General features: G+C 39.1%; 1 protein-coding gene and 1 long non-coding RNA gene across 2 annotated transcripts in view; one reads left to right on the top strand and one right to left on the bottom strand.

Moving 5' to 3' along the window:
• Positions 1-2120: 2120 nt before the first annotated feature.
• LOC148740410 (uncharacterized) lies at positions 2121-9305 on the bottom strand. Its single transcript, XR_015997152.1, has 4 exons — positions 8995-9305; positions 7439-7499; positions 4651-6499; positions 2121-4112 (listed from the first exon to the last, which is right to left on the bottom strand). It is a non-coding gene; the product is annotated as an uncharacterized LOC148740410 (long non-coding RNA).
• LOC148740409 (uncharacterized) overlaps positions 4862-23268 on the top strand; it is a 19253-nt gene continuing 846 nt past the window's right edge. Inside the window, exons 1-11 of the mRNA XM_088750490.1 lie at positions 4862-4911; positions 7472-8129; positions 10109-10521; positions 11372-12080; positions 17226-17322; positions 17823-18072; positions 18603-19403; positions 19713-20942; positions 21135-21231; positions 22251-22507; positions 23098-23268. The exon at positions 23098-23268 is cut by the window's right edge and continues 97 nt beyond it. Coding sequence (XP_088606616.1) covers positions 7478-8129; positions 10109-10521; positions 11372-12080; positions 17226-17322; positions 17823-18072; positions 18603-19403; positions 19713-20942; positions 21135-21231; positions 22251-22507; positions 23098-23268 — 4677 coding nt within the window. The 5' untranslated portion in view covers positions 4862-4911; positions 7472-7477. The remainder of the gene's footprint in view (positions 4912-7471; positions 8130-10108; positions 10522-11371; positions 12081-17225; positions 17323-17822; positions 18073-18602; positions 19404-19712; positions 20943-21134; positions 21232-22250; positions 22508-23097) is intronic.

The following is a 23268-nucleotide window of genomic DNA, read 5'->3' as shown; positions in this document are numbered from 1 at the left end:
GTCTATCAGTCGTAAAGTCAGTCGGTTGAACGACTTTGCTCATTGTATTGTTTTGAGTTTTTGAGTAAGCCCTTACACTCTCATAGTCCCTTACTTCACTCATGATTGCACACCGGAATCAGGTTGTTCAAAGGTGGGTTAAGAAAACCCAGGGTGAGTGTGAAATCTGATTTTAGATCTCAAAGCTTTGAAAGAAAATTCAATATGATTTTTTTTTGTCTACAATTTGGTAATAAGATGTTCTGAAAAGAAAAGAGAAAATTATCCGAAAAAGGCTTTTAAACAAAGAAATAGAGAAACCAGGGTTAATTAACCCTGGGATTGCACTAATCAGCCTTTGAAGAACTGGGCCTGAGAGGCTTGCAGAAATGCTAGCGTCGGAGGTTACGTGCAGTGGATCATCATCAGCATTGTTAATCATTAGCAGGAACAATGTTGAGCCGAGTTTTGTTCCCTGGGGAACGCCGATGCACCGCGTGCTTAGGGGTGTTAACCCGCGGGGACTGCCCGTGCGCTAGACTAGGTTGCCAAAATACGATGTTATGATCACTTGAGCCTCGCGGGGCATGGATAGGTGGGCTGCTATAGAGGTTATGCATATTTGTTACAATAAGATCTAAGATAGTAGAGTCTCCAGTAGGTTGTTGAACGACTTGCTTTAAACTGTGATGAGAAACCAGAGAACTACAATCGAAATCGTTGAAATCGTTTAGAAGAACCAGACCATGGTCAGGATGTTCGTCAAACAGACGATCAGTAGCATTAAATAAATAGTCATTCAGTTCTTTGTGACTTTAGGCAGGTCGATCTGGAGGGTGATAAACAACGCAGATAGCTATGCCAGATAAAGGTCTAAGCCGGCGTTTGGGGCGCAAAAGTGAGCCACAGGCATTGGGTTCGGGTTTTCTAAGTCCAATCGCCGCCTACAAGGTATTACGTTGTTCAAGTAAACGCAGATACCGCCAGCTCGGCCAGCTACTCGATCTTTGCGGAAGAGATAGAAAGCACTGATTGATAAAAGGCTGTCATCGATATTACTACGCAACTAAGACTCTGTGATAGCGACTAATAAGTCAACTGGATACGTTGCCAGTAATGCTGTTAATTCGTCTAGCTTCAGAAAAAGGGAACGTGCATTTGATAAGTAAGGACTTGGTAGCATTGCTTTCTGACTAGTAATCAAGTTGTTGTTGTTGTTGTTGCTACTGCTACTGCTATTACCGCACATGTTGTTTAGAGCGGGGGTTACCATGGGTAAAGATTCAATAACACGTGCTGATGAAGCTTCACATCTTTTGTGATCCTCACGGGAATCACTCTACTGAAAATTATTCAACAATTACATGAGTCAACCATCCTTAAAGAGCCGAGCAATCATATTTATCCATCAAACTTAAGGTACTTGTTTTAAAATTTTGAGAGCCGCTATGAATGCTAATTCCTTACATGATTTGTAGCCATGATATCTTTAACTATGCAAAACACTGAGTTCCACTAATTACCAAAACAACAATTTTCTGTGAGCAGAAAGAAAGTGAGAAATAAGACAAATTAAAAAAAAAAAACATCAACCTATGGAGTCTGAGGGGTTTGTCCTTGTTTGGCATAGTGAACATAAAAAAATCGTTTCTCAGTCATACCAAATTAAAGCTGTTATGTGTTTCGACAATATTGGAAACTCGACAAGAAATCATTCTACAGATGGAGAGGATAATATATAAATTTTTGTGGAAAGGTCCAGATAAATTGACTAGACTCTCAGTCATTAACTCACTGAAGAACGGTGGCCTGAATCTTACAGACCTTGAAACCCAAATTAAAGCCCTAAGGTTTTCCTGGATTCCACAGGTTCTTGACGAGCGAGTAGGTCCATAGAAGTGGTATTTTCAATTGCATTTCATTTGAAAAAATATGGAGGAACTCTACTCTTAAAATGCAATTATGATGTAAGGAATCTCAATTTAAGTTTAAACGGTTTTTATCAACAGTTACTTGACTGGTGGGCAGATTTAAGAAATGCTTTCTCTGATATTAATTATTCCCGTTATTTAATTTGGAATAATAAAGAGATAAGAATTAATAACAAATCTATCTTCTATAAAAAATATACAGAGTGCGGAATTATTTATTTAAATGATCTGTTATTTAATTTGTATAATATACGCTCTTTTGAAAACCTAAAGAATGCAGGGCTTGATTCCAATGTTTTGACATGTTCTGCCTAACGATTGTCTGTGTCTGAGGACAAGTTATCCTCTTTTCCACCGGTGGAATTTGGTCCTGGGACGTTGAAATACAATATCATCGAATTCCAAACGTACTCAGCTTACTCAAAACAGTTCTATTTCCTGCTGATTGTTAATAAAGCTAAATATCCGAATGGATTGTAAACTCTTTCAGCCGATTTGGAACTTTCAACCCCGTTACATGAGTGATTCTCGATCCCCCACAGCGCGGCAGGGGAAACTTATGTCTGTTCTTTCCAATATAAATTATTAAATAACATCTTGTTTACAAATACCAAATCATTTAAAATTGGGTTAGTTGAGTCAAAGATGTGTTCCTTGTGTGCAAAGAAGAGAAGACTTATACCATCTCTTTTATGACTGCTCCTATGCGCGAGCGTTTTGGAACAGGTTTTACAATTGTTGATCTAATTTTCGGAGTGAAAATCTGAACATACTCTCTAAAACAAGTTATAATTGGCTTTTCAAATAGAAATCACCTGTTAAATTATTTTATCATGCTCGGTAAACTGTGTATAAGGGAGTGTAGAAGGAAGAAGTCAATCCCAAAGTTTAATTTGTTTCTACGCAAAGTAGAAGCTAATAAGAAGGAGAGTGAAAAACTTATTGCCTTAAAAAACAAGAAGCTTCAAGATTTCGGGAGAAGATGAGAACCATTATTGTGTCAGAATTTTTGTTGTGATACTGTGCGCCAGGAGGAAATATATGGATGGCTCACTGAAATACTGCATTGTCTATTTTCATTATCAACTAAGAATCTAATTGAAGTATTTGCACCATCTCTTTGAGGTATTGTGCTGTCTACCTCCCTAGAATATATATATTATAAGTTAAGTATTAATTGTAATAGGGGTAGCGTTGTCAGTAATGTAAACATTGTTAGTATTGTAATTACTATAAGTGTTTTAAGTAATATTAGCAATGTACTGTTATATGTATTTAATAAGTATAAGTAATCGCATGGGGCCGAGTAAAATTAAGGATTAATATCACGCGTGTTTTCGGAAGTTGCTGAAATTGCCCTCGTCGCTGCGCGACTCGGGCAATTTCTGCAACTTCCGAAAACACAAGTGTTATTAATCCTTAATTTTACTCGGTACCATGTGATTACTTGTTGATAACATAAGGGGCAAAATGTTTTCTTACTGATCTCGTGCAAAACGGGACGCCATTGTAACAAAACAAACAGAAATTTCTTTACCTTGGCAGCCGTTGCTAAGCGATTTTCAGCCAATCATTTTCAAGTAATTTTGCCCGGGGCAGTTACAAAAATTAAGAAAAAATGCCCTCTGTCTAGACCAATCACAATTCAGTAGTTTTGCCCCTTATATGATAATAATTGTAATAGGAATAACGATAATAAGGATAATAATAATAAAACATTCATTGATGTTAAACCAATTTCAGCATATAAAAAGAATTTTTACGCAGTAATCAAAAGAGAAACGTAATCTAAGTGAAATTTGGCCATGTTTGACACTTAAGCATAGATAATGAAATTCTCAGCTTTGGACTCTGCTAGAGTCTTGTCTCGTTCGAGTGACGTGAGGTGTGATCAAGTTACTCGTCCAGAACGTTATCTTACATCCTGACCCCAGGCCCTGATATATAGCGCTGCAGGACACGTGTTTCTCCACCCGTGGGAAGATTGGAGACGAGGTGTCGGAGTCGAGGAGAGGTTTGCTGGAGGTCTGACACTAATTATCAGAGCGGGCTTCGCTCAAGGTCTCATATTTTCGAAGAATTGCTTGAACAGAAGCGCTACCATTGAAGGTCTCCTCATAGGCCATCAAAACATTGTCTTGGCTTCTTTGTCAGCATTGAAACATCCTCTACAAATTCTGAGATCAGTAGAATCCTCATTCCCTGATTATAAATTCAACAAATTGATTACAAAATACAAAGAGTACAGGACGTTCTCTTGAACCATGTAAAAAGAAAGAAAAAAAAAAAAACAACAGAATTTAATTTGTCGTAGTATCATTACTTTGTCAATTAACCCAGTGTTATAGTTAGGTAGTGATGTAAATATGTAATAAAGCTGATAAGTAAGTAATCAAGTTATTTTTTATTTCTTTCGGTCACCACAAGGTAAGATATAGTTTACGGAGGGGCGTATCAGAAAGAGGACAATATATTTGGGGTCTGGTTTCATTTATTTATTAACCTGTTCATCTATCATTAAATTATTTCTTCCACAGCCAAGGAGTTTATCTGATTCCGCTGAATAAATTACTGTTACCAGACTTGCCAGAACGAATGAATGCCCGAGCTGACCAGAAAGTCTGACTGCTCACCATTAGCATTCAGGAGACGGTGTTCGGTTCGTACTTTCTGTACGACGTTAGCCAGTAAGAATCTCATTTGAGATGATGGACAAAAAGGACTGTGCGACTTAACTCACCTGTCTTCTCTTTCCTGTATGTTTGCTGATAATAAAATCTCTCCGAAGCTCATAGAAGCTCTCCGCCACCCACTCCGGCAAAGCGACCAAACCTTTTCCCGCCCTCCCTCACTCGGGAAGCCTTGCTACCTCTCATGACTGGAGACAAAGTTCTAAGTAATTCGATACTGGGTGTAGCTTTCACTTTAAGCTTCAGAGTCACCGAGTACAGTTTATAACAGATTTCGCCGCTGTTTCCTGCCAAGTTTACCCTCTTTTCAGGTAAGAGATTTGTAGTTTGGATCCTCGCTTGTACTAAGAATGATGAGCGATGCCGTTTGTATGCAGCATTCCTCAGTGAGGGGCTTCTAGTGTTCTTTCACATTCAAAATGTTCTTTACGATTCAAAAGTGCGATCATCGATTTGTCTTCTGTTTCAGAGGCTTTGAAATAAAAATATCAGGTTAATAGGCAAAGGAAAGAGCTTATCATAAAATAAGATTTTCTGTTTAAGGGGAAGCTTTGAGGGGAGATTCCTTTAGAGTTTCGAGGAAATTATGCAAGTCAAAGACTAAATACTTCCGTTATCATCGGGCGTCCCAGATCCGAATACTTTGGTAAATTACACTCCACGGTTCAAAAGTTTTTTTCGAGGTAACCTGTTTGAATTGATGTTGTTAATCTCATTGATTTCCACGGTATTTACCCGATTTCAACATGAAGATGTTTGGTTTGAATGATCGAGCGCATTAGCATACAGTTGATACTCAGGAATTTCTCAGATGCATGATCACATGATTTGTAATAACCTTTAGCACAAGTGAGCTATTTAAAGACGAAGAAATTGCTCTCCCCCTATGCGTTCGTGGAAATCGAAATCTTCTAAAAATTAGGGAAAGCTCTTTAAATATCACTCCCATTTTATTGAGAAATTGCTGGATTACGCGAAGGGCGAAAAAATACGATTTTTTTTAGAAACCTTTGAACTAGATATTTTTTAATACTTTCCTAGATTTCAAAATTTTTTTTTCTTTTTTTTCTTTTTTTATATAGTTGGTGTGATACCCCTCAAGGTTTTTAGCAACTTTAATAAAATTATGTAGATGTAGATGAACTCAGATATTTGTTATTCGCTAACAATCTTTCTTGATAAAACAAAGAAACCACAGCATATGTGTAATATGCCTTTTAAGCCAAAAAATTTCAATTCCTGTATTTGGCCGGTTGTCTCTTGTTTATGAAAACAACAAATACTTCCCTTTACCTACTCAAGGGCTTTGATTATTATAGTTTAGACTCACCATAACAAATCTGACTAGTTGAGTGCATTCATTCAATATCCCATAGTGTGAAGTTCACGTAATAAAATGCACACCCGATTCGCTTGAAATTAACCACTTTCATGCGGACTCAATTAGTAGCAAAGTAGTCTACTAACTAAACCCATCCTTAAATCTACTCGTCAATGCGTGGTTGCATGACATGTGAGAAGCATTGATGTAAATCAAACCAAGCTTGTGAGTCAGGGAGTGTCTACTACAAGCCGAACAGCTAGATTGTGGGAAGAGATACAGAGTTTGGGACAACTAGGTCCAGACAATTCTAGCCATGCAGTCATAATGGATGGAAAAAAAAGACTTTTGAAATGTAGAATTCTATAAGGAAATTGAGTGAATTTTTCTCTTGATTTAAGACAAAAATATGTGTGACAGTTTAGGCTGCCACAATAGCTCAGTTGAATAATGTGGAGCAAGATTCTTGACTATTTTGTAAAATTGGCTTATATGTATGTAGTTCTCTCCTGATACTAAAAGGCTTCCAAGCAAGTTCATCATGTACCTTTGTGGAGCTGGTTCCCTTCTTAGTTATGCTTTAAATATAAACAAAAAATTATTATCAGTTTTCTTACTCTTTGTAATTAAATTGTTTATTGCATCAACCACATCATTACATGACATAATCTGTGCAACAACTTTTGCTGACCTAGATCTCATGCAAGATGTATCATAAATTCAAAATTGTTGTCTCAAAAGCAGCATGCTGGGTCACAAACTCTTCAAAAAAAAAAAAAAAAGAATTAAAAAACAAAAAAAAATTAAACACAAAAAGGCTCTCATTCTGTTTTTTTCGTATTCCAAACAATGAATTATGTCAGAGAGAAGGACTTATGAAATCAGTTTCTGTTAAAGAATCAGGATCATCTTCTGAGTAATTTTCTGTGTCGATTGGAAATGAAAACATTATTTACAGGGGATAAAATGAAGTGACAGGTCTTGAAATAGCTACTTGGTTTGAATATTTTCAGCTTGGAAGTCATTCATGTTTTGGTTTATATTACAACTGTTTAAGGTTATCACATCAAAACATAACCAACCATAGATTTGCACTAATGATTTCTTTCCTGTTAGATATTAACCTTTACAATAAAAGTAATCTTCATGTTGTTTTTAATGAGTCAGGAGAACTCTGTTTTAAAATTCAAGTATTATCTTGTTCATAATAGCCTCGTTGTTAACATGTATAACGCAAGCAGTTGTTTATTTTTGACAAAAAAAAAACAATTATACAGTGAGACTTAAGTCAAAATGTCTGATATGAAAATAAATAACTAGAGCTTTTACAAATAAGCAGTGTTTACTCAGAGTGTTTAAAAGAACACTGAAGGGTGGATGGCTTCCAAAGATTGTACTTAGAGGAATAAAATATAACTCATTAGTTTGGTTTAGTAGAAGTTAAATTATAAACCTCATTTTTTCCATTTTTGGTTGAATGGTTATAATGCCAAAGCAAGTTAGTTTAAGTTACTCACCTTTAATGACAGCTTTTATTTTTGTTGTGACAGTTTCCCATGAATGAAATGGAATTTCTTACTAAAGAAGAGTTAAGAAGAAAGATGTTAACATCTTGGGGAGGAAAGAGTTTATGCAATTTCAGTGAGCAAAGGTTGCATGAATTGCCTGCAGCTTTGTTTGAATTGACTGAGTTGGAGGTACTTTACCTGTTAGAGAATAAACTTACAACAATACCTGAAAGTATCAGAAAACTAAACAATCTTATGATACTTGATGTGAGTACAAACCAGCTGTCCATATTCCCTACAAGTTTGACTCAGCTGAAAAAACTCAGAGAGCTGGACATCTCACATAACAAACTAACTAGCATCCCTGATGCTATTGGGGAGATGGTGGAGCTGGAGGGACTGGGGCTGAGTTACAACCAGCTGACTGTGTTGAGTCCAGCTATAAAACGGCTGAAGAAACTCAAATGGCTGTTCATCTCACATAACAAACTAACTAACATCCCTGATGCTATTGGGGAGATGGTGGAGCTGGAGAGACTGGTGCTGAGTTACAACCAGTTGACTGTGTTGAGTCCAGCTGTAAAACAGCTGAAGAAACTCAAAGATTTGGTTGTGAGAGGGAATCCTTTCACAGTTGAAGGAATGAGAAGTGTTATGGAGCTAAAGGATAAGATTCCCAGAGTACATTCAGATGTCCCAGGTAAGTAAAGGAAATTCCTCTTCACATTAATGTTGTGACATGTGCGTTTATTAAATTGGTTCTAATGGTTGACTTGCAAGTGGTTATGCTGCTTGTTACTGATAATTACAGGCAGCTGACAATAGTTTCATAATAAAGCTTGGGAAGAATATAAAAGTAAATACTGTCACAGTTATACTGTACGATTGAACAAAGTTTGCATCACTTTAGAAATACATGGCATTTGTGTTGGAAGTTTTGGTTATATTTTGAAAGCTTTATTTTAACAACTTGGCTGACATTGAAATTTAAGTTGTACTACAGTGTACTATAATTTGACAGGGAATTGAGGAGGGATAAAGTTTATTACAGATCATTTTACAGTAAGGGATTATTGTAAGTTGTTATTTTTGCTTTCTAGTTGATTGGAATTTAAGAAGTTTATTGCAAATCATTTCACAGTTGTAGGAATTGCGGTTGTAATTTGTACTTTAAACAACAAACATATGAAATACATATATATGAACTGCGGTTATAAAACGTATATGTGCATGATCCTTCACAGTAAAGCACTATTTGAGCAATAGTGAAAGTCAGACCTGAAAAAAAATTCAGGCCTGTACGGGATTTGAACCACTGACCTCTGTGATACTAGTGCAGCGCTCTGCCAATTGAGCTAACAAGCCAACTGGGAGCAGGCCATCAAATTAATTCGACATAAACCCGTAGATGATAAATCAAACAACAAACATATGAAATACATATATATGAACTGCAGTTATGAAACGTATATGTGCACGATCCTTCGCAGTAAAGCACTATTTAAGCAATAGTGAAAATCAGACCTGAAAAAAATTCAGGCCTGTATGGGATTCGAACCACTGACCTCTGCGATACTAGTGCAGCGCTCTGCCAATTGAGCTAACAAGCCAACTGGGAGCAGGCCATCAAATTAATTCGACATAAACCCGTAGATGATAAATCGAACAACAAACATATGAAATACATATATATGAACTGCGGTTATGAAACATATATGTGCACGATCCTTCGCAGTAAAGCACTATTTAAGCAATAGTGAAAATCAGACCTGAAAAAAATTCAGGCCTGTACGGGATTCAAACCACTGACCTCTGCGATACTAATGCAGCGCTCTGCCAATTGAGCTAACAAGCCAACTGGGAGCACGCCATCAAATTAATTTGACATAACCGCAGTTCATATATGTGTATTTCATATGTTTGTTGTTTGATTTATCATCTACGGGTTTATGTCGAATTAATTTGATGGCCTGCTCCCAGTTGGCTTGTTAGCTCAATTGGCAGAGTGCTGCACTAGTATCGCAGAGGTCAGTGGTTCAAATCCGGTACAGGCCTTAATTTTTTTCAGGTCTGATTTTCACTATTGCTTAAATAGTGCTTTACTGCGAAGGATCGTGCACATATATGTAAATTTGTACTTTATATGTATTTGATTTTAATTAAGGAAGATTAAGTTTATTACAAATCATTTCGCATCTTGGAATAGTTGTGACTGTAATTTTTGCTTTATTTTATTGGAAGTTGTTAAGCGTACAACAACATTTAGCTTAAATCATACAGAATTTATGGACTGATATGATTTTAAAACGAGAGTTTAGGTTATTGGGAATAAAACTTTTGTCTTAACTGGTCAGGAGTAATTTGTTTGATCAGTTACATTAAAATCAATTTACTCTTAATGTTTCATTTCATTGAGTCAGTTTATAATAGTCATTGCGTATATGTTTACCTAACTCACAGATGCCAAGATTTTTACATGTATATACTAGCATAGTTTCTAACTTTATGCATGAAGGACGTGTAATGAAATTGACTTAATTATCAGGCCTTTTTCAGATTGTGTTTGAAACTTATGAAAACAGAAATTGCTTTTCCTTTAGGGTTATTATAATAATTACAACTTCCTCTTATTAGCCTTTTTTCTTTGGCTCAATCATGATGACTTTTCAATTTAATTAGACCATGTGGATAGACAAAGAGCACAGTTGGCTTATGAAGAGGCTTTAAAAGATGGATATGTAAAAGTTTACCGTGGGCGTCTTATACTGGTTGGTCAGGATCGCGCTGGTAAAACCAGTCTGAAGAAGAGTCTTTTAGGCCTCCCATTTGACCTTAAAGAACAGAGTACTGAGGGGATTGAAGTGGATCCTTCAAAATGTGAAATTGATGTTGACCAAGCTGTCAAGAACTGGCAGTTGAGCAGGGAGAGTAAACCAGGACTATTGGAATGTTCAAAAGATGTAGCAAAGATTGTGGCCGACAGAATGTGTGGAGCAGATATTTCTCGAAAGAAAATTTTAAAGGAAGATACAATTGATGGAGGAAAACTGACATTAAAAGATGAAGTTGGAGATGTTTTCAAGTCAAAGCAGGTTTGAGAGTTTTGTAAAGTGTTGAGAATTTTACTAAGGGAATATGGGTTGGATTTAAACTTGATATGTTTTAAAATTCTTTTCTTTATGAAAATTCTAAATTTCTTACATTCAGAATATGTCTGAAAGAGTCTGTTTCTTTTGGATGTTTTCACAAGTGTTTAGATAGATGAGTCTAGAAAAAGAAAAAGATCTGCAAGTAATTTTTATTTATTTAATAACTATCTTCACTGAAGGCATACATGCAAAACTTTTACCATGAAAATGAGGGGCATCTTTTGATTTTTCCATTCTTCAATTGCTTTTTCAGTTATGTCTTCACTCAACTTAATGGAAATTTGGGATTTTTTCTCCAATTATATATAAATTTTCAGTTGTAATAATTTTTTATTCTCCTATGCCATAATTTTTTGATAGCTTTTGTTACATTTTGGCCATTAAATCCTTATGGAGGAGCTTCAATGAATGTATGTTATGCTATGTAACTTCAGTCTCAACAAACATTTCTTGGTCTGAGTTGACTAGCTCCAGGGTGGGAGGATTTGCTCTTCAATGTCTTAATCTGCAATTAAGTTTCTCTCTGTCTAAGGGCTCTTACACTTGAGATGTCAGCTTCAGAACTCTTTATAGTAACCAATTTACATCTTCAACTCAGTTGGTAAAGCAAGTTATCTTGTCATACCCCCTTCAGTAAAGCAGCACAACAGTTTTTTTGTCCCCTTAAAATTATTCTACACTGAGGTGATCATAATTTTTTTACAATTAGGCAGCCTGTTCATAACATCAAGTTTTGAATACATAATTATATATACTTAAGTGAGCATAATGTTTCATTTAATTTTCCATTCAGGTTGAGGAGGATGAAGGTTTCACGGACATTCTGCAAAACAATGGCAATGAACATTCTACTGAATGTAAAGATGAAAACGTGCAAGCTGAGCCTGATGTGATGATTGATGTTTCTCAGCCGCCTGATACTGAGGAGCATGTTAATCAGTGGTTGGAGTATGCTCAGGGGAAACCCACTGAAAGTGCTTTATCCACGGAGGAACCCTATGTTACAATGGACGTGTGGGACTTTGCAGGGCAGCACTTGTACTATGCCAGCCATCCTATCTTCCTATCACAGCGGGCACTATACATATTGGTGCACAATCTCAGCAAGCCTTTGGATGCCCCAGCTGAGCCTTGCATGAGACAAGGGAGAAATGATGTGAAATTGGAAAACCCTAACAATGAAACAAACATGGAGAATTTGCTCTCATGGTTGGCTACAGTACATGGTGTTGCCCTGGCAACCGATGACACAGATGATGATGCACAACAAAAGCTGCCCTACCTCCGCCCCCCAGTGTTCATCGTTGGCACACATGCTGACAAACCAGTCAAAGACATAGCAGCGATAAAGAAACAAATTAAGGAGAGAATTTCTGGTATGGAATATGAGAGACATGTGGTCAGGCCTCTATTCTGCATTGACAACACAAAATCACAGAGACTAAACTTGATTAAGAAACTTATCCAGAAGAGTCGAAAGCAGAAAAAAAAGAATGAAACAGGTAAGATGTTTGCCTTTATGTTGTATCCTTTGTTATATGTTTCTTAAGTAATTGATGACTGTATATATGCATTATTGACCCAAGTGTGAGGTGATTGTTGTGTTTCACAACATTAAGTCAGACGAATTACTACAACTCAATACAAACTCAACATCTCTATTTTCAACATGGCGATTGTCAAATCTACAAGGTGCGCACGTGGCATGCGTGCGCATATGTGACAGATACCGCGGGCCGGCATGCCCGACATAGCATTCCTCCCCCCCAAAATTTCAGAACTAATCTAAAATAATTGAGTTCAGTTCAGTTCAGTTCAGTTCATAGGTTTAGTTTTTCAGGGGGTTTCCGCAGCCGACAGGGATAGCGCCTAGGTGGTGGTGTTGCAGAACTGCTGGTCGTGATCTCGTTCTGGCTGCTAGGAGATTTGCTCGGTTGGTTGGTCACATCTATGTCTATGGTTGGTAATTTCTCCATATCATTCGCAGAAGGAGGTTGTGGTTCTTCACTTTCGGCGCTGCATGTCGCTGGTGGAATTCCTACTAACACAGCTGGGTCTAGGTGTGGGGAGAAGTACTCCTTATTAACGCTCGGAGTTACTGCAGTCTCCTTGAGTTGATCGATATGTCGTCGCCATACTGTATTTGGTCCGACTCTGACTTCGTAGGATAAGGGTCCAGGGTGAGCTGTGATGATACCAGGAACCCACTTATCTCCGCTTCTGTAGTTTCGTGCAACGACAGCTTGACCTACGGTTAACTCACGGGTAGGGTTGTGGCTGGATCGTAACTCTTGGTCTTGCTGCTTTTCTTCCACTCGCTTCCGTATGTTAGGCTTCAATATGTCGAGTTTCGTTCTGAGGTTTCTTCCCATGAGGAGTACCGCTGGTGCCTCACCAGTCAGCGCATGTGGTGTTGTTCTGTAGGCTAGCAAGAAGTTTGCCAGTTTCCAGGAGAGGGTTTTCTTCTCAGTCAGTGCTGCGCGTAGAGCTTGCTTGAATGTCTGTACAAAACGTTCAGCGCTGCCATTTGTAGCTGGGTGATACGGCGCTGCCCTTTTGTGTTTGATACCATTATTCCTCATGAATGTTCTGAATTCGTCTGATGTGAATTGTGGGCCGTTATCACTGACCAGTTGTTGTGGTAATCCGTGTGTCGCAAACAGCTTTCTTAGTTCCTCAATTGTTCTTGCAGCGCTTGTAGTGGTCATTGGTATTACTTCGGGCCATTTTGAGTGGCTATCCACAACAATGAGGAACATTGTTCCCAAGAATGGTCCCGCAAAATCTATGTGGATACGTTGCCATGGGCGTGCTGGCCACTCCCACGTATGAAGTGGGGCGGTCTTAGGATTGTTCTGGGTGAGTTGACAGCCAGTGCATCCTTTTGCTGTTTGCTCGACTTCCTTGTCCATTCCTGGCCACCAAATGTAGCTCCTAGCCAACGCCTTCATCCTTACGATTCCGGGGTGGCCTTCATGAAGTTGTTTTAACAACTGTGTTCGGTACTTAGGTGGAATTATCACTCGAGAGCCCCACAGAAGGCAACCATCCTGTAATGTAAGTTCATCCTTCCTTCTGTAGAATGGTTCCAATTCCTTTTCACTGACTGGTGGCCACCCTTGTCTCGTGTGTTCTACCACACGTGATAATACCGGATCTCTCTGGGTTGCTTGACGAACCATATCTGCGTTGACTGGCAGTACTTCGAGCTGTGACACTTGAAAAATTTCCGCTGGATCAGCTACTTCCTTGCTGTACGCCTTTTTCAAGGGTAGGCGTGATAGTCCATCCGCGTTTCCATGTTGGGTGGTGTTTTTGTACTCAATGCTGTACTTGAATCCTGCTAGGAACAATGCGTAACGTTGTAACCGGGCAACTGTCATGGCTGGTATCCCTTTCTTGGGGTTAAGAATTGAGGTCAGAGGTTCATGATCTGTGACCAGCGTGAAATGGCGGCCGAATAGGTATAGGTGGAATTTCTTGACTCCCCAAACCAAGGCTAAGGCTTCTTTGTCAATCTGGGAGTAGTTTCTTTCTGCTCTCGTAAGGGTACGTGACGCGAAGGCTATGGGCCGTTCTGAGCCGTCTTCTATTACATGCGATAGTACGGCCCCGACTCCGACTTGTGAGGCGTCGCATGCTAGTTTCAATGGTCGTTCTGGATCATAGTGGGTAAGTACCATATCTGATGCTATGAGTTTCTTCACCGAGAAAAAGGCTTCTTCACACTCTGCGGACCACTTCCACGGCTTGCCTTGTTCTAAGAGCCTGTTCAGGGGGTTGAGGGTGGTTGCGAGGTTGGGTAAGAACTTATGGTAATAGTTTACTAATCCCAAAAATGAACGGACTTGTTGAACGTTCTCTGGCCTTGGGGCATTGACGACGGCATCAACTTTCTCTTGGGTCTTGTGTAGTCCGTATTGGTCCACTTCGTGTCCGCAGTAGGTGATCTTTGTCTGGAAAAACTCGCATTTCCCGCGATTTGCTCTCAGGCCATGTTCCTTTAACCTCTTCAGTGTTTCCTCCAGGTGGGCGAGATGCTCTTCGTCATCTTTTCCTGTGATTATCATATCGTCTAAGATGCAGCTTGTCCCTTCTATTCCTTCTAAGATTTGATCCATTGATCTCTGCCAAATGGCTGGGGCTGACGTTATTCCAAATACCAGGCGATTGTATCGGTACAATCCTTGATGGGTGTTGACTGTCAGGTACTCTTGTGACTCTTCCTCCACTTCCATCTGGTGGTATGCCTGTCTAAGGTCGATTTTGGTGAACTTCTTCCCCCCTGCCAGCTTAGCAAATATGTCGTCAATGCGAGGGAGAGGGTACTCCTCTGACTGCAGTTGGGGGTTTACTGTGATTTTATAGTCACCACAGATCCTTACTGTACCGTTTGGTTTGACGATGGGTACAATAGGCGTTGCCCAGTTGCTGAAGTTGACTTTGCTCAGTATTCCTTCTTCCTCTAAACGTTTCAGCTCAACTTCGACTTTGGGTTTCAAGGCATATGGAACAGGTCTTGCTTTGTAAAACTTGGGTTGACTGTTTTCCTTAAGCGTTAGTTTTGCTTTGGTGGACTTGAGTGTGCCAGTTTCGTTTTGAAACACTTCACTGTACTCGTCCAGGAGTTTCTCTAATTTCTTTTGGGTTTCTTGTGGTGTCTTCTCTTTTGAAATGGCGCAGATCTGTTTCCAGTCGAGTTGTATCTCGTGTAGCCAATCTCTTCCAAACAAGGCTGGGCCTTGTGTCTCTACCACGTACAATGTTAAGTTCTTAACCTGATTGTTGTGTTCCACACGTACAAGGAGTTTTCCTTCTGGTTTCATCTTCTCTCCTGAGTAGGTTTTCAAAATGGCTTTGGTGTCCACCAGTGGTGTGTCTGCGAATATTTCCTTGTATTTCTGCAATGGAAGTGTGGATATTGCAGAGCCCGTATCGAGTTCCATTTTCAGGGTGTGTCCGTTGATCTTTGGTGTAACCCAGATGACCTCACCAGCTGTTACTTGGTTGACATTGTTTACTTCTAGTGATGCCACAAAACTGTCGTCATCACATTCATCACTCATCTCAAAAGAATGCAGATTGGGTTTATCAACTTTTCTTCGTTGGGTAGTGTTCTGATTTCTTCCAGAGCGGCAAACTCGTTGGATGTGGCCCAGTTTTCCACATTTCCGGCATGTTTCCTTCTTGAAGTAACACTCAGATGATTCATGTGTGGTGCCACCGCATCGATAACAATTATCACGGGGCTTCGGCTTCACATTATATACTCGTGCGTTTTCAGTGTTTATTTTGTTAACGTCGGATTCTTTACTACCCTGTAACTCTAAGGTATCTTTTGCCGCAGCTTCCATGGCAAATGCAATTTCCGTCGCCTTTGCTAAGGTCAACTCTGATTCGGAGAGTAATCGTTTCTGGATAAGTTCATTGTGTAGTCCACACACTAGTCTATCCCTTAATGCATCATTTAAGCTCGCTCCAAATTCACAATACAGTGTCAACTTCTTTAATTCAGCAATGTAAGTACTTACGGTTTCACCTTCCAGTTGGTTTCTCTTGTGAAAGCGAAATCGCTCTGCGATGAGCAGTGGTTTCGGAGAAAGATGTTTCTGTAGAGTTTCCACGATGGTTTTGAAAGACAGGCTGGATGGTTCCTCTGGGGCAGAGAGGTTTCGTAATAGCCCATACGTTTTGTTTCCCATTAGGCTGAGCATCACTGCTACTTGTTTGTCTTCCTTAATGTCGTTGGCGAGAAAGTATTGCTCTACTCGTTCAACGTAGGCAAGCCAGTCGTCGTTAGTTTCATCGAAGGCTTCTATCTTTCCAATCGGCATATTGTCCTAGGCCTGAACGTCTCTTTTGTGAGTTCTGAAAATCTCGTCGCCAATCTGTTGTGTTTCACGGATTTAAGTCAGACGAATTACTACAACTCAATACAAACTCAACATCTCTATTTTCAACATGGCGATTGTCAAATCTACAAGGTGCGCACGTGGCATGCGTGCGCATATGTGACAGATACCGCGGGCCGGCATGCCCGACATAGCAGTGATGATGGCTGGATATTGACAAAAAGTTACAAACTTTGCAAGTCTGCTCCACACACTTTCTGATGTGTGGGATCAAAGTGTGCAATCCTGAGTCCATCTTACTGGCTTGGGTAGCCAATCAGAACACTTGATTTTCTTCAGTGGGTGCTGCACACACACTTGTCTGACGTTCATTAGTTTAAAAACACTTTACAATTTGGTTTGCAAGCATTCATATAAACTAACTCACATTCAGTGGTTGTGTTGTGTTCCACTAAAATTTTAAAGGACTGGTAGAATGAGATAAGGCTTGTAGTGAAAGGAAGAAAGCAAGTTAGGTTATTTTTCTTTCATTAACTGCACTCTGCTTAGTTGTAGGCTGCTTTATATACTGGTGGCACCATACTGGGTTTTTGCTGACACATCCATTAACTTCAGAGTTTGGAGTAAGGAACAGAGACTTAAAATATTGGGATTTGAAGAGTTAATCATCTCAACTATGTTGTCAGCTGTAAAATCTCTGCAATCATACAATTAAAATACAAATTATGCTCATTATAAGCACATGTTTCTTTGTTGCTTAATGGTCTGAATTCCTTTTCTAAATACATCCTGCAGGGCAAGAAGGAAAAGTAGATGGTATAAATGAATTACAGAACACAATCCTGGAGGTGTTGTGGCAGGAGCCTTATATGGGTGAGAAAATACCAGTCAGGTAAATGAAAAATGCAATTTATTTGGAATAACTCCAGTTCAAGCACTTCAGGATCAATAATTTATTCAAAATAGACAGCAATGAAATTTTTTTGATATAATTGGCATATTCAGCATAACTGAACATGCATGAAAATGTATATCAATGCAAAACTATCTCACCTCCAGTACTTTAAAGTTCATCAAAACTCTTAAAACATCAGATCGTGCAAATACACAACAGTCCATTCAGTACAGACAAAAAGAACTCTAACTCTTGACATGGAGACAATGTTATAATTATAAAAGAGTAGAAGATGTGATTGATATCTGAGAAGGCAAGGTTTTCTGAATTGAGATGTTCTTGCACAAAATAACCAAGTTGATTATTCCTGAAAGTTGAAGACACCATACGGCCAAATATGAATGTACACTAGAAGAGTACAAATGCATACACGACTCACTGAAATCAATACCTAATTTTATCCCTTAATACATTCTAAGTAGTCTGTTGCCCTTTAGGTGGTTTTTGTTTGAAAAGGTGATTGAAGCTTTGGTGGCCAAACAGATTTATCACAGAAATCTGCAACAACTTGAGCACTATGCAAGAAAAGATTGTTTCATGGAAAATGCAAAAGAGTTTGACTCCATGATCAGTTTTTACCATGGCCTGGGGATGATAATCAGGCACCGCAGTACAGTTGTACTGAAAGCTCAGTGGTTGATTGATCTGTTCAAGCAGCTGATAACCATACCACCTTTCAATAAACAGGTAGAAAATAAATTTCATTCTAGAAAAGCTAGCTTACTTGGAAAATGTTGTTCAATAATTTAGAACAACAGGAAACTAAGCATGTTGTTTTTTAGAAGAAAGAAGTAACTAATGCAAAAACTGTGACTCTTTAAACTGTGAACATGTGTCTTTCTATTGTTTATTGTTATAATCGTATGATTTGTTGACCCCATACTATTTCACCTACTTTTTGCAGCTTGTCAGGTCATATATTGATTTAGCCTTTTTATTTATACAATTAGAGACTTGCATTAACTTCCTACTGCTCACAATAATTGTAGTCACACAATTGAATAGTTCTTTTTGCGTGTGCTAGTGGGCGTATTCACCTCTGAGCAACCCAAGATACAAATTTTCCCAGGTTTAATATCCGACCATTTTAACTTACATTGATGGAAATAAACTTTTTTTTCAGTTGTTTTACATGTAGGTGGGAAACGTTCAAAAGGAACATTATGTAGCCTTCCCTTATCCAGAATTGCTGAATTTTCTCCACATACATTTTATAGAATGCCCTGAATGCTAAGTACTGGCAAGAACTTGAAGGAAGTGGCATCCTCAGCATGGAACATGTTGATCATGTGTTCTCCAGCTTTATTGGCAAAGGAATCATCAAAGAAGACGTCTTAGACATGATGGAGCGATTTGGTTTGATTGCTAAGTTCTCAGTTTCCCCAACTGACGTAAAGTACTTTGTACCAGCTCAGCTGAAGTCATCACCTGATAAACTCTGTAAGATGAAACCGCCGTCAGCAGATCCCTGTCCATTGTATCTCCTGTTTGTCCATGGCTTTGTTCCTCATGGTCTCTTCTTGCAGCTTGTCTCACGATCCATTCGTTGGTGTTTAAAGACATGGCCCACGCATCAACCTACCCTGTACCAAAATGGAGCATGGTTCATCATTGGGAAAGATATTCATGATTTTGTCCTTATATGCAAAACAGGATTTGTGAAGGTAATCTTGAGACAAAGAACACAGAGTCATCAGGTTGTAGCACAGAACTCCGCCGAACTAGCAAGTGTCGTTCGTGAATTTCTTGAAGACACCCTTCATAATTTGTTACAAGAGATGCCGTACCTGAGGGGACTACAGTATAGGCTGTGTGTTGCATGTCCTTACTGCCATCAAGGGGCAGAAGAACCAAGTCGTGCATGCTCAGACCATGTGAAAACCACGTGCACCCACAAGGACTGCTTCCACCTCATTGATGCAAATGAAGGCCGAGCGGAAACATGTAAAAGAAATATCGATGATAAAGTACATCCTCCCTGTGGATTGGAGAAATGGTTCTTGAAAAGAAGAAGGCAGGTATGATCGATGAAAAAATTTTTCAAGTACAGATTTTTAGCCTTTGATTCATCTTTGAAAGTACTCTCCTCCATTTTACTTGATATGATAATCAAATGTTCATCGTTGAGAAAGGTAGCCCTAATAGTTTATATCCATGAGTTTCAAATATTAGTAAGAGAATCTCTATCACGATGAAATTATTTTTGAAGTTTATACTTTTCTGTTTTCCTTTGGTTAAGTATTGATCAACATATATTTATATCGCAACACACATAATATGTTATGTTTTGTAATTGTTTTAATCCTAAATGACGTCTTTTTCTTCAGGGTTTATCTTCAAATGTGGCTACAAGATCACTCTGTGAAGCAAGTGAAATTGAGCCAATGAAGTCTGACACGGCATTGAAGGTGACTCTTCTGGGCAGTGAGTGGAGTTCATCAATGGGAGGCTTGTCCACCATAAACAGACAGCTTGCCATTCTGTTCGCCAAACAGCCGCAACTGGACGTCACTCTCCTTGTTCCACAGTTTGCCTGTTCTGAAGAAGAGAGGAGAATGGCAATGAGTCACAGTGTATCCTTGAGAGAGGCACAAAGACGCCCGGGTTATGCCGACTCCCTTGACTGGCTGAGTGCCCCACCAAGAGATCTGGCCATTGACATAGTACTGGGTCATGGAGCAAAGCTTGGTAAACAAGCTCAATTTATTAGAGAATCGCACCATTGCACGTGGATACAGGTAGTGCACACTGCACCTGAAGAACTTGGAATGTACAAAGACTATCCTGAGGCCATTTCTAAAGGAAATGAGAAGAACAGAACTGAAGTGGAGTTGTGTAAGTTGGCAGATGCTGTGGTAGCAGTTGGACCAAAGTTGACAAAGGCTTACTCTTCCTACCTGCGCTCATGCGAGAAGCACCAAGATATAATTCAACTGACGCCGAGCACGTTCAGTGAGTTTTCTGACGTAAAACAAGCTGCAGTTGACGTGGACAAGTTTAAGGTTCTAACCTTTGGCCGTGGTGACTCAGAGGACTTCAGCCTGAAGGGCTACGATATCTCTGCCAGAGCAATAGTTGAACTGAAAGACAGATCTTACCATCTGATCTTCGTGGGTGCAGCTGACGGTAAACAGGATGAGGCTGCAGCGAATTTGCTGAAGAGTGGAATTGATAAAAGGCAGCTGACTGTGAGGAAGTTCGTGCAGAGTAAAGAGGAATTGAAAGAAACATTTTGTGAAGTTGATCTCTGCATGATGCCCTCCAGAACGGAGGGTTTCGGCCTGACAGCATTAGAAGCTTTGTCTGCCGGTCTTCCCATTCTTGTCAGTGGCAACTCAGGATTTGGTGAGGCATTGTGCACTGTACCAGCAGGGAAATCAGTTGTGGTGGAGTCTGAGGACCCTAAGGAGTGGGCAAAGGCAATTGCTGGTGTCCGAGAGAAGGAAAGATCAGACCGCCTCCATGAGATTCAGCAACTGAGGAGTTCCTATGAAGAGAAGTTCAGCTGGGAGAAACAGTGTGACGTTCTTGTGGAGAAGATGTGGGACATAGTTTATGATGAGAATATTTTTAATATCCTTCAAAAAGTGTTTTCTTGGGGCTACTCGGGTTTCAGTCTCTTATAAAACGTCAGGGAAAGTCGGGACACCGTACATTTAAAAATATGTTAAACCTGAGTAGTAATCAGTTGTTTTATCCGCTTGTTGATTGGTTTGATATTGAAAAAAAGGTGTCTTTCTACCTTTTTAGCTTCTAAAAGACGAGACACAAATTTCAGAACTCAGGAGGCCGAAGAAGTCGACACGTCATCCGAACAACTGACAGTTGATTCATTACTGATTTTGAGTGAGTACCAAAATATTAATAACACATGGGAATTGACATCCCCACTGATAAAAGAACGTTCAACTTCAGGCCAGCTACACTTTGTGAAAATGATACTTCTGATGATGATGATATTTTGCACTAAGGAGAAATATGTTATTATTTGTACCTCTGCTTTCTTCGGGCATAATCCAAAGACATGGATACACGAATTTTAAAATTATTTTTCTTCTGATCTGGACGGATGGCGTGGTCAAATTTTTTTTAAGTCTATGGAAGTCTTATCACATTTCACCAAGAGACAAACATAAATCGTGCAAAACTTGGGGCGTTTTGTTGCTCTTTATCAAAACAAAGTCCAAGTGTACATGGTGTTGCTTTCAAAATGTGTTTATGTACCGGCTATTCAGAATGAAGTCGTTGTCCGACACAATAATAAAGAAAACATATATTGATATGGTAGAGGAAAAACATAGGGCCGGTTGTTTATACGAGGTCTAACATTAAAGTCTAATATTAAGGTCTAATATTAAGGTCTAATCTTAACCGCGGTTTTTCGGAAGCAGTGGGCCGGCCGTACGTATTCATTGAAAGAGGTTTTTTTTTATTGAATAAAATAATGTCCTTCCTCTGCTAGCTTTCGGCCCTCTTGACACTGTTCACAAAGATAAATGTTCAGATAGAAAGTTCAGCTGCATTTAGTGTAGTTTAGAACGCGCTTTTGTTAAACTTCGGCTAAGCCTTTGTTCAAGTAACCGGCTTTAAGGTTTCTTTTTCCTGTTACACAAATATGTCAGAGAGTAGACCTCGTATTTTTTTTCTTCTTTGCTTCTTCACTCTTGATTATCAGTGTATTCAGTTGACTTCCAGTTTATTGTTTCAAGGCTTAGTTCTTCGACAAAACACCGGTTGTTTGGTGTTTAAGCCCTATTATATTTTTCCATTCAAGTTTCTGTTACAAGATTGGGAATTGATATTTTCCAGCTGACGCTGTCGCTTCTTTCATGTAGTTTGATTCATAAAAACTTTGTCTCTTCCAGGCTCTCTCGACCGATTGATCCAGGAACTTCAGCAGATGCAACTTGATGCAAGCAAAGTCAAGAGCAGAACAAATCTATCATTGAGGCTGGGGAAGATTGCATCAGAAAAAGGCTTCAGAATATCTGACAACCAAGGGTCAGGAAATTGCATGTTCTATGCCTTGTCAGAACAACTGGAAATTGTTGATGGAATCAAAATCCCACCTGGCAGATTAAGACAAATCTTAGTCCAGTACCTCAGGAGTAACCCAAAACTAGTAAGTTGATGTTAGTATGTTTGACAGAGTATTTCACATGATGTTCGTTTTTAAAGAGTATGATAAAGTTTAAGGTGTTTACTGGTCAACTAACCAACACCAATACAGCCTATCCCAGTGTTCACAGCGTGAGGTGACCAGGATTGCTGCTGCTACTGCTGCATGGAGTCATGGTATTTTTGTGGGAGCTCTGATGGCAGCTTTTAGCCCCAGTGAAAAGAGGAACTGAAAGTTTGAACTTTATTTTTTAAGAGGCCACGCAGTGATGTTGCTTACTATTTCAATTAATTTTTGTCCAAAATAGCAGGCTATTTGGATATTTTAGTTTTTAAAAAGTTCAACTTAAAGCTCTATTAAATGACAGAATTCTAGTTATTCTCTAGTTTTTTTCTTGCTGTTTGCAAAGCCTTTGAAATGTACAATGACGTTTTGAAAAATCTTTCAATCACAAAGGTTGTTTCCATACAGTACATTACTTATTTACGATCGGTTCATACCTTTCTGCCATAATTAATCCCTGATTAGTACTCTACACGATCAAATTTCTTTCGACAATTTCAGTCTGCTTCTTGAACTCATTTTTGTTAAAGCCGGATGGAACAGATATGTTTCACTTTGTCCATGGATATGAAACCTGGATTGAATACCTGACTCACATGGAACAAGATGGCGCTTGGGGTGATCACGTGATTCTGTGTGCCGCAGCAAACAACTTTGAAATGTGCATTCGTGTGGTCAGCAGTCTACCCTACAACAATGAT

The sequence above is a fragment of the Stylophora pistillata genome, chromosome 2, assembly GCF_964205215.1.
Source record: "Stylophora pistillata chromosome 2, jaStyPist1.2, whole genome shotgun sequence".
Classification (NCBI taxonomy): domain Eukaryota; kingdom Metazoa; phylum Cnidaria; class Anthozoa; order Scleractinia; family Pocilloporidae; genus Stylophora; species Stylophora pistillata.
The sequence above is the reverse complement of the archived record's forward strand: the minus strand, read 5'-3'. Positions and strand labels throughout refer to the sequence as shown.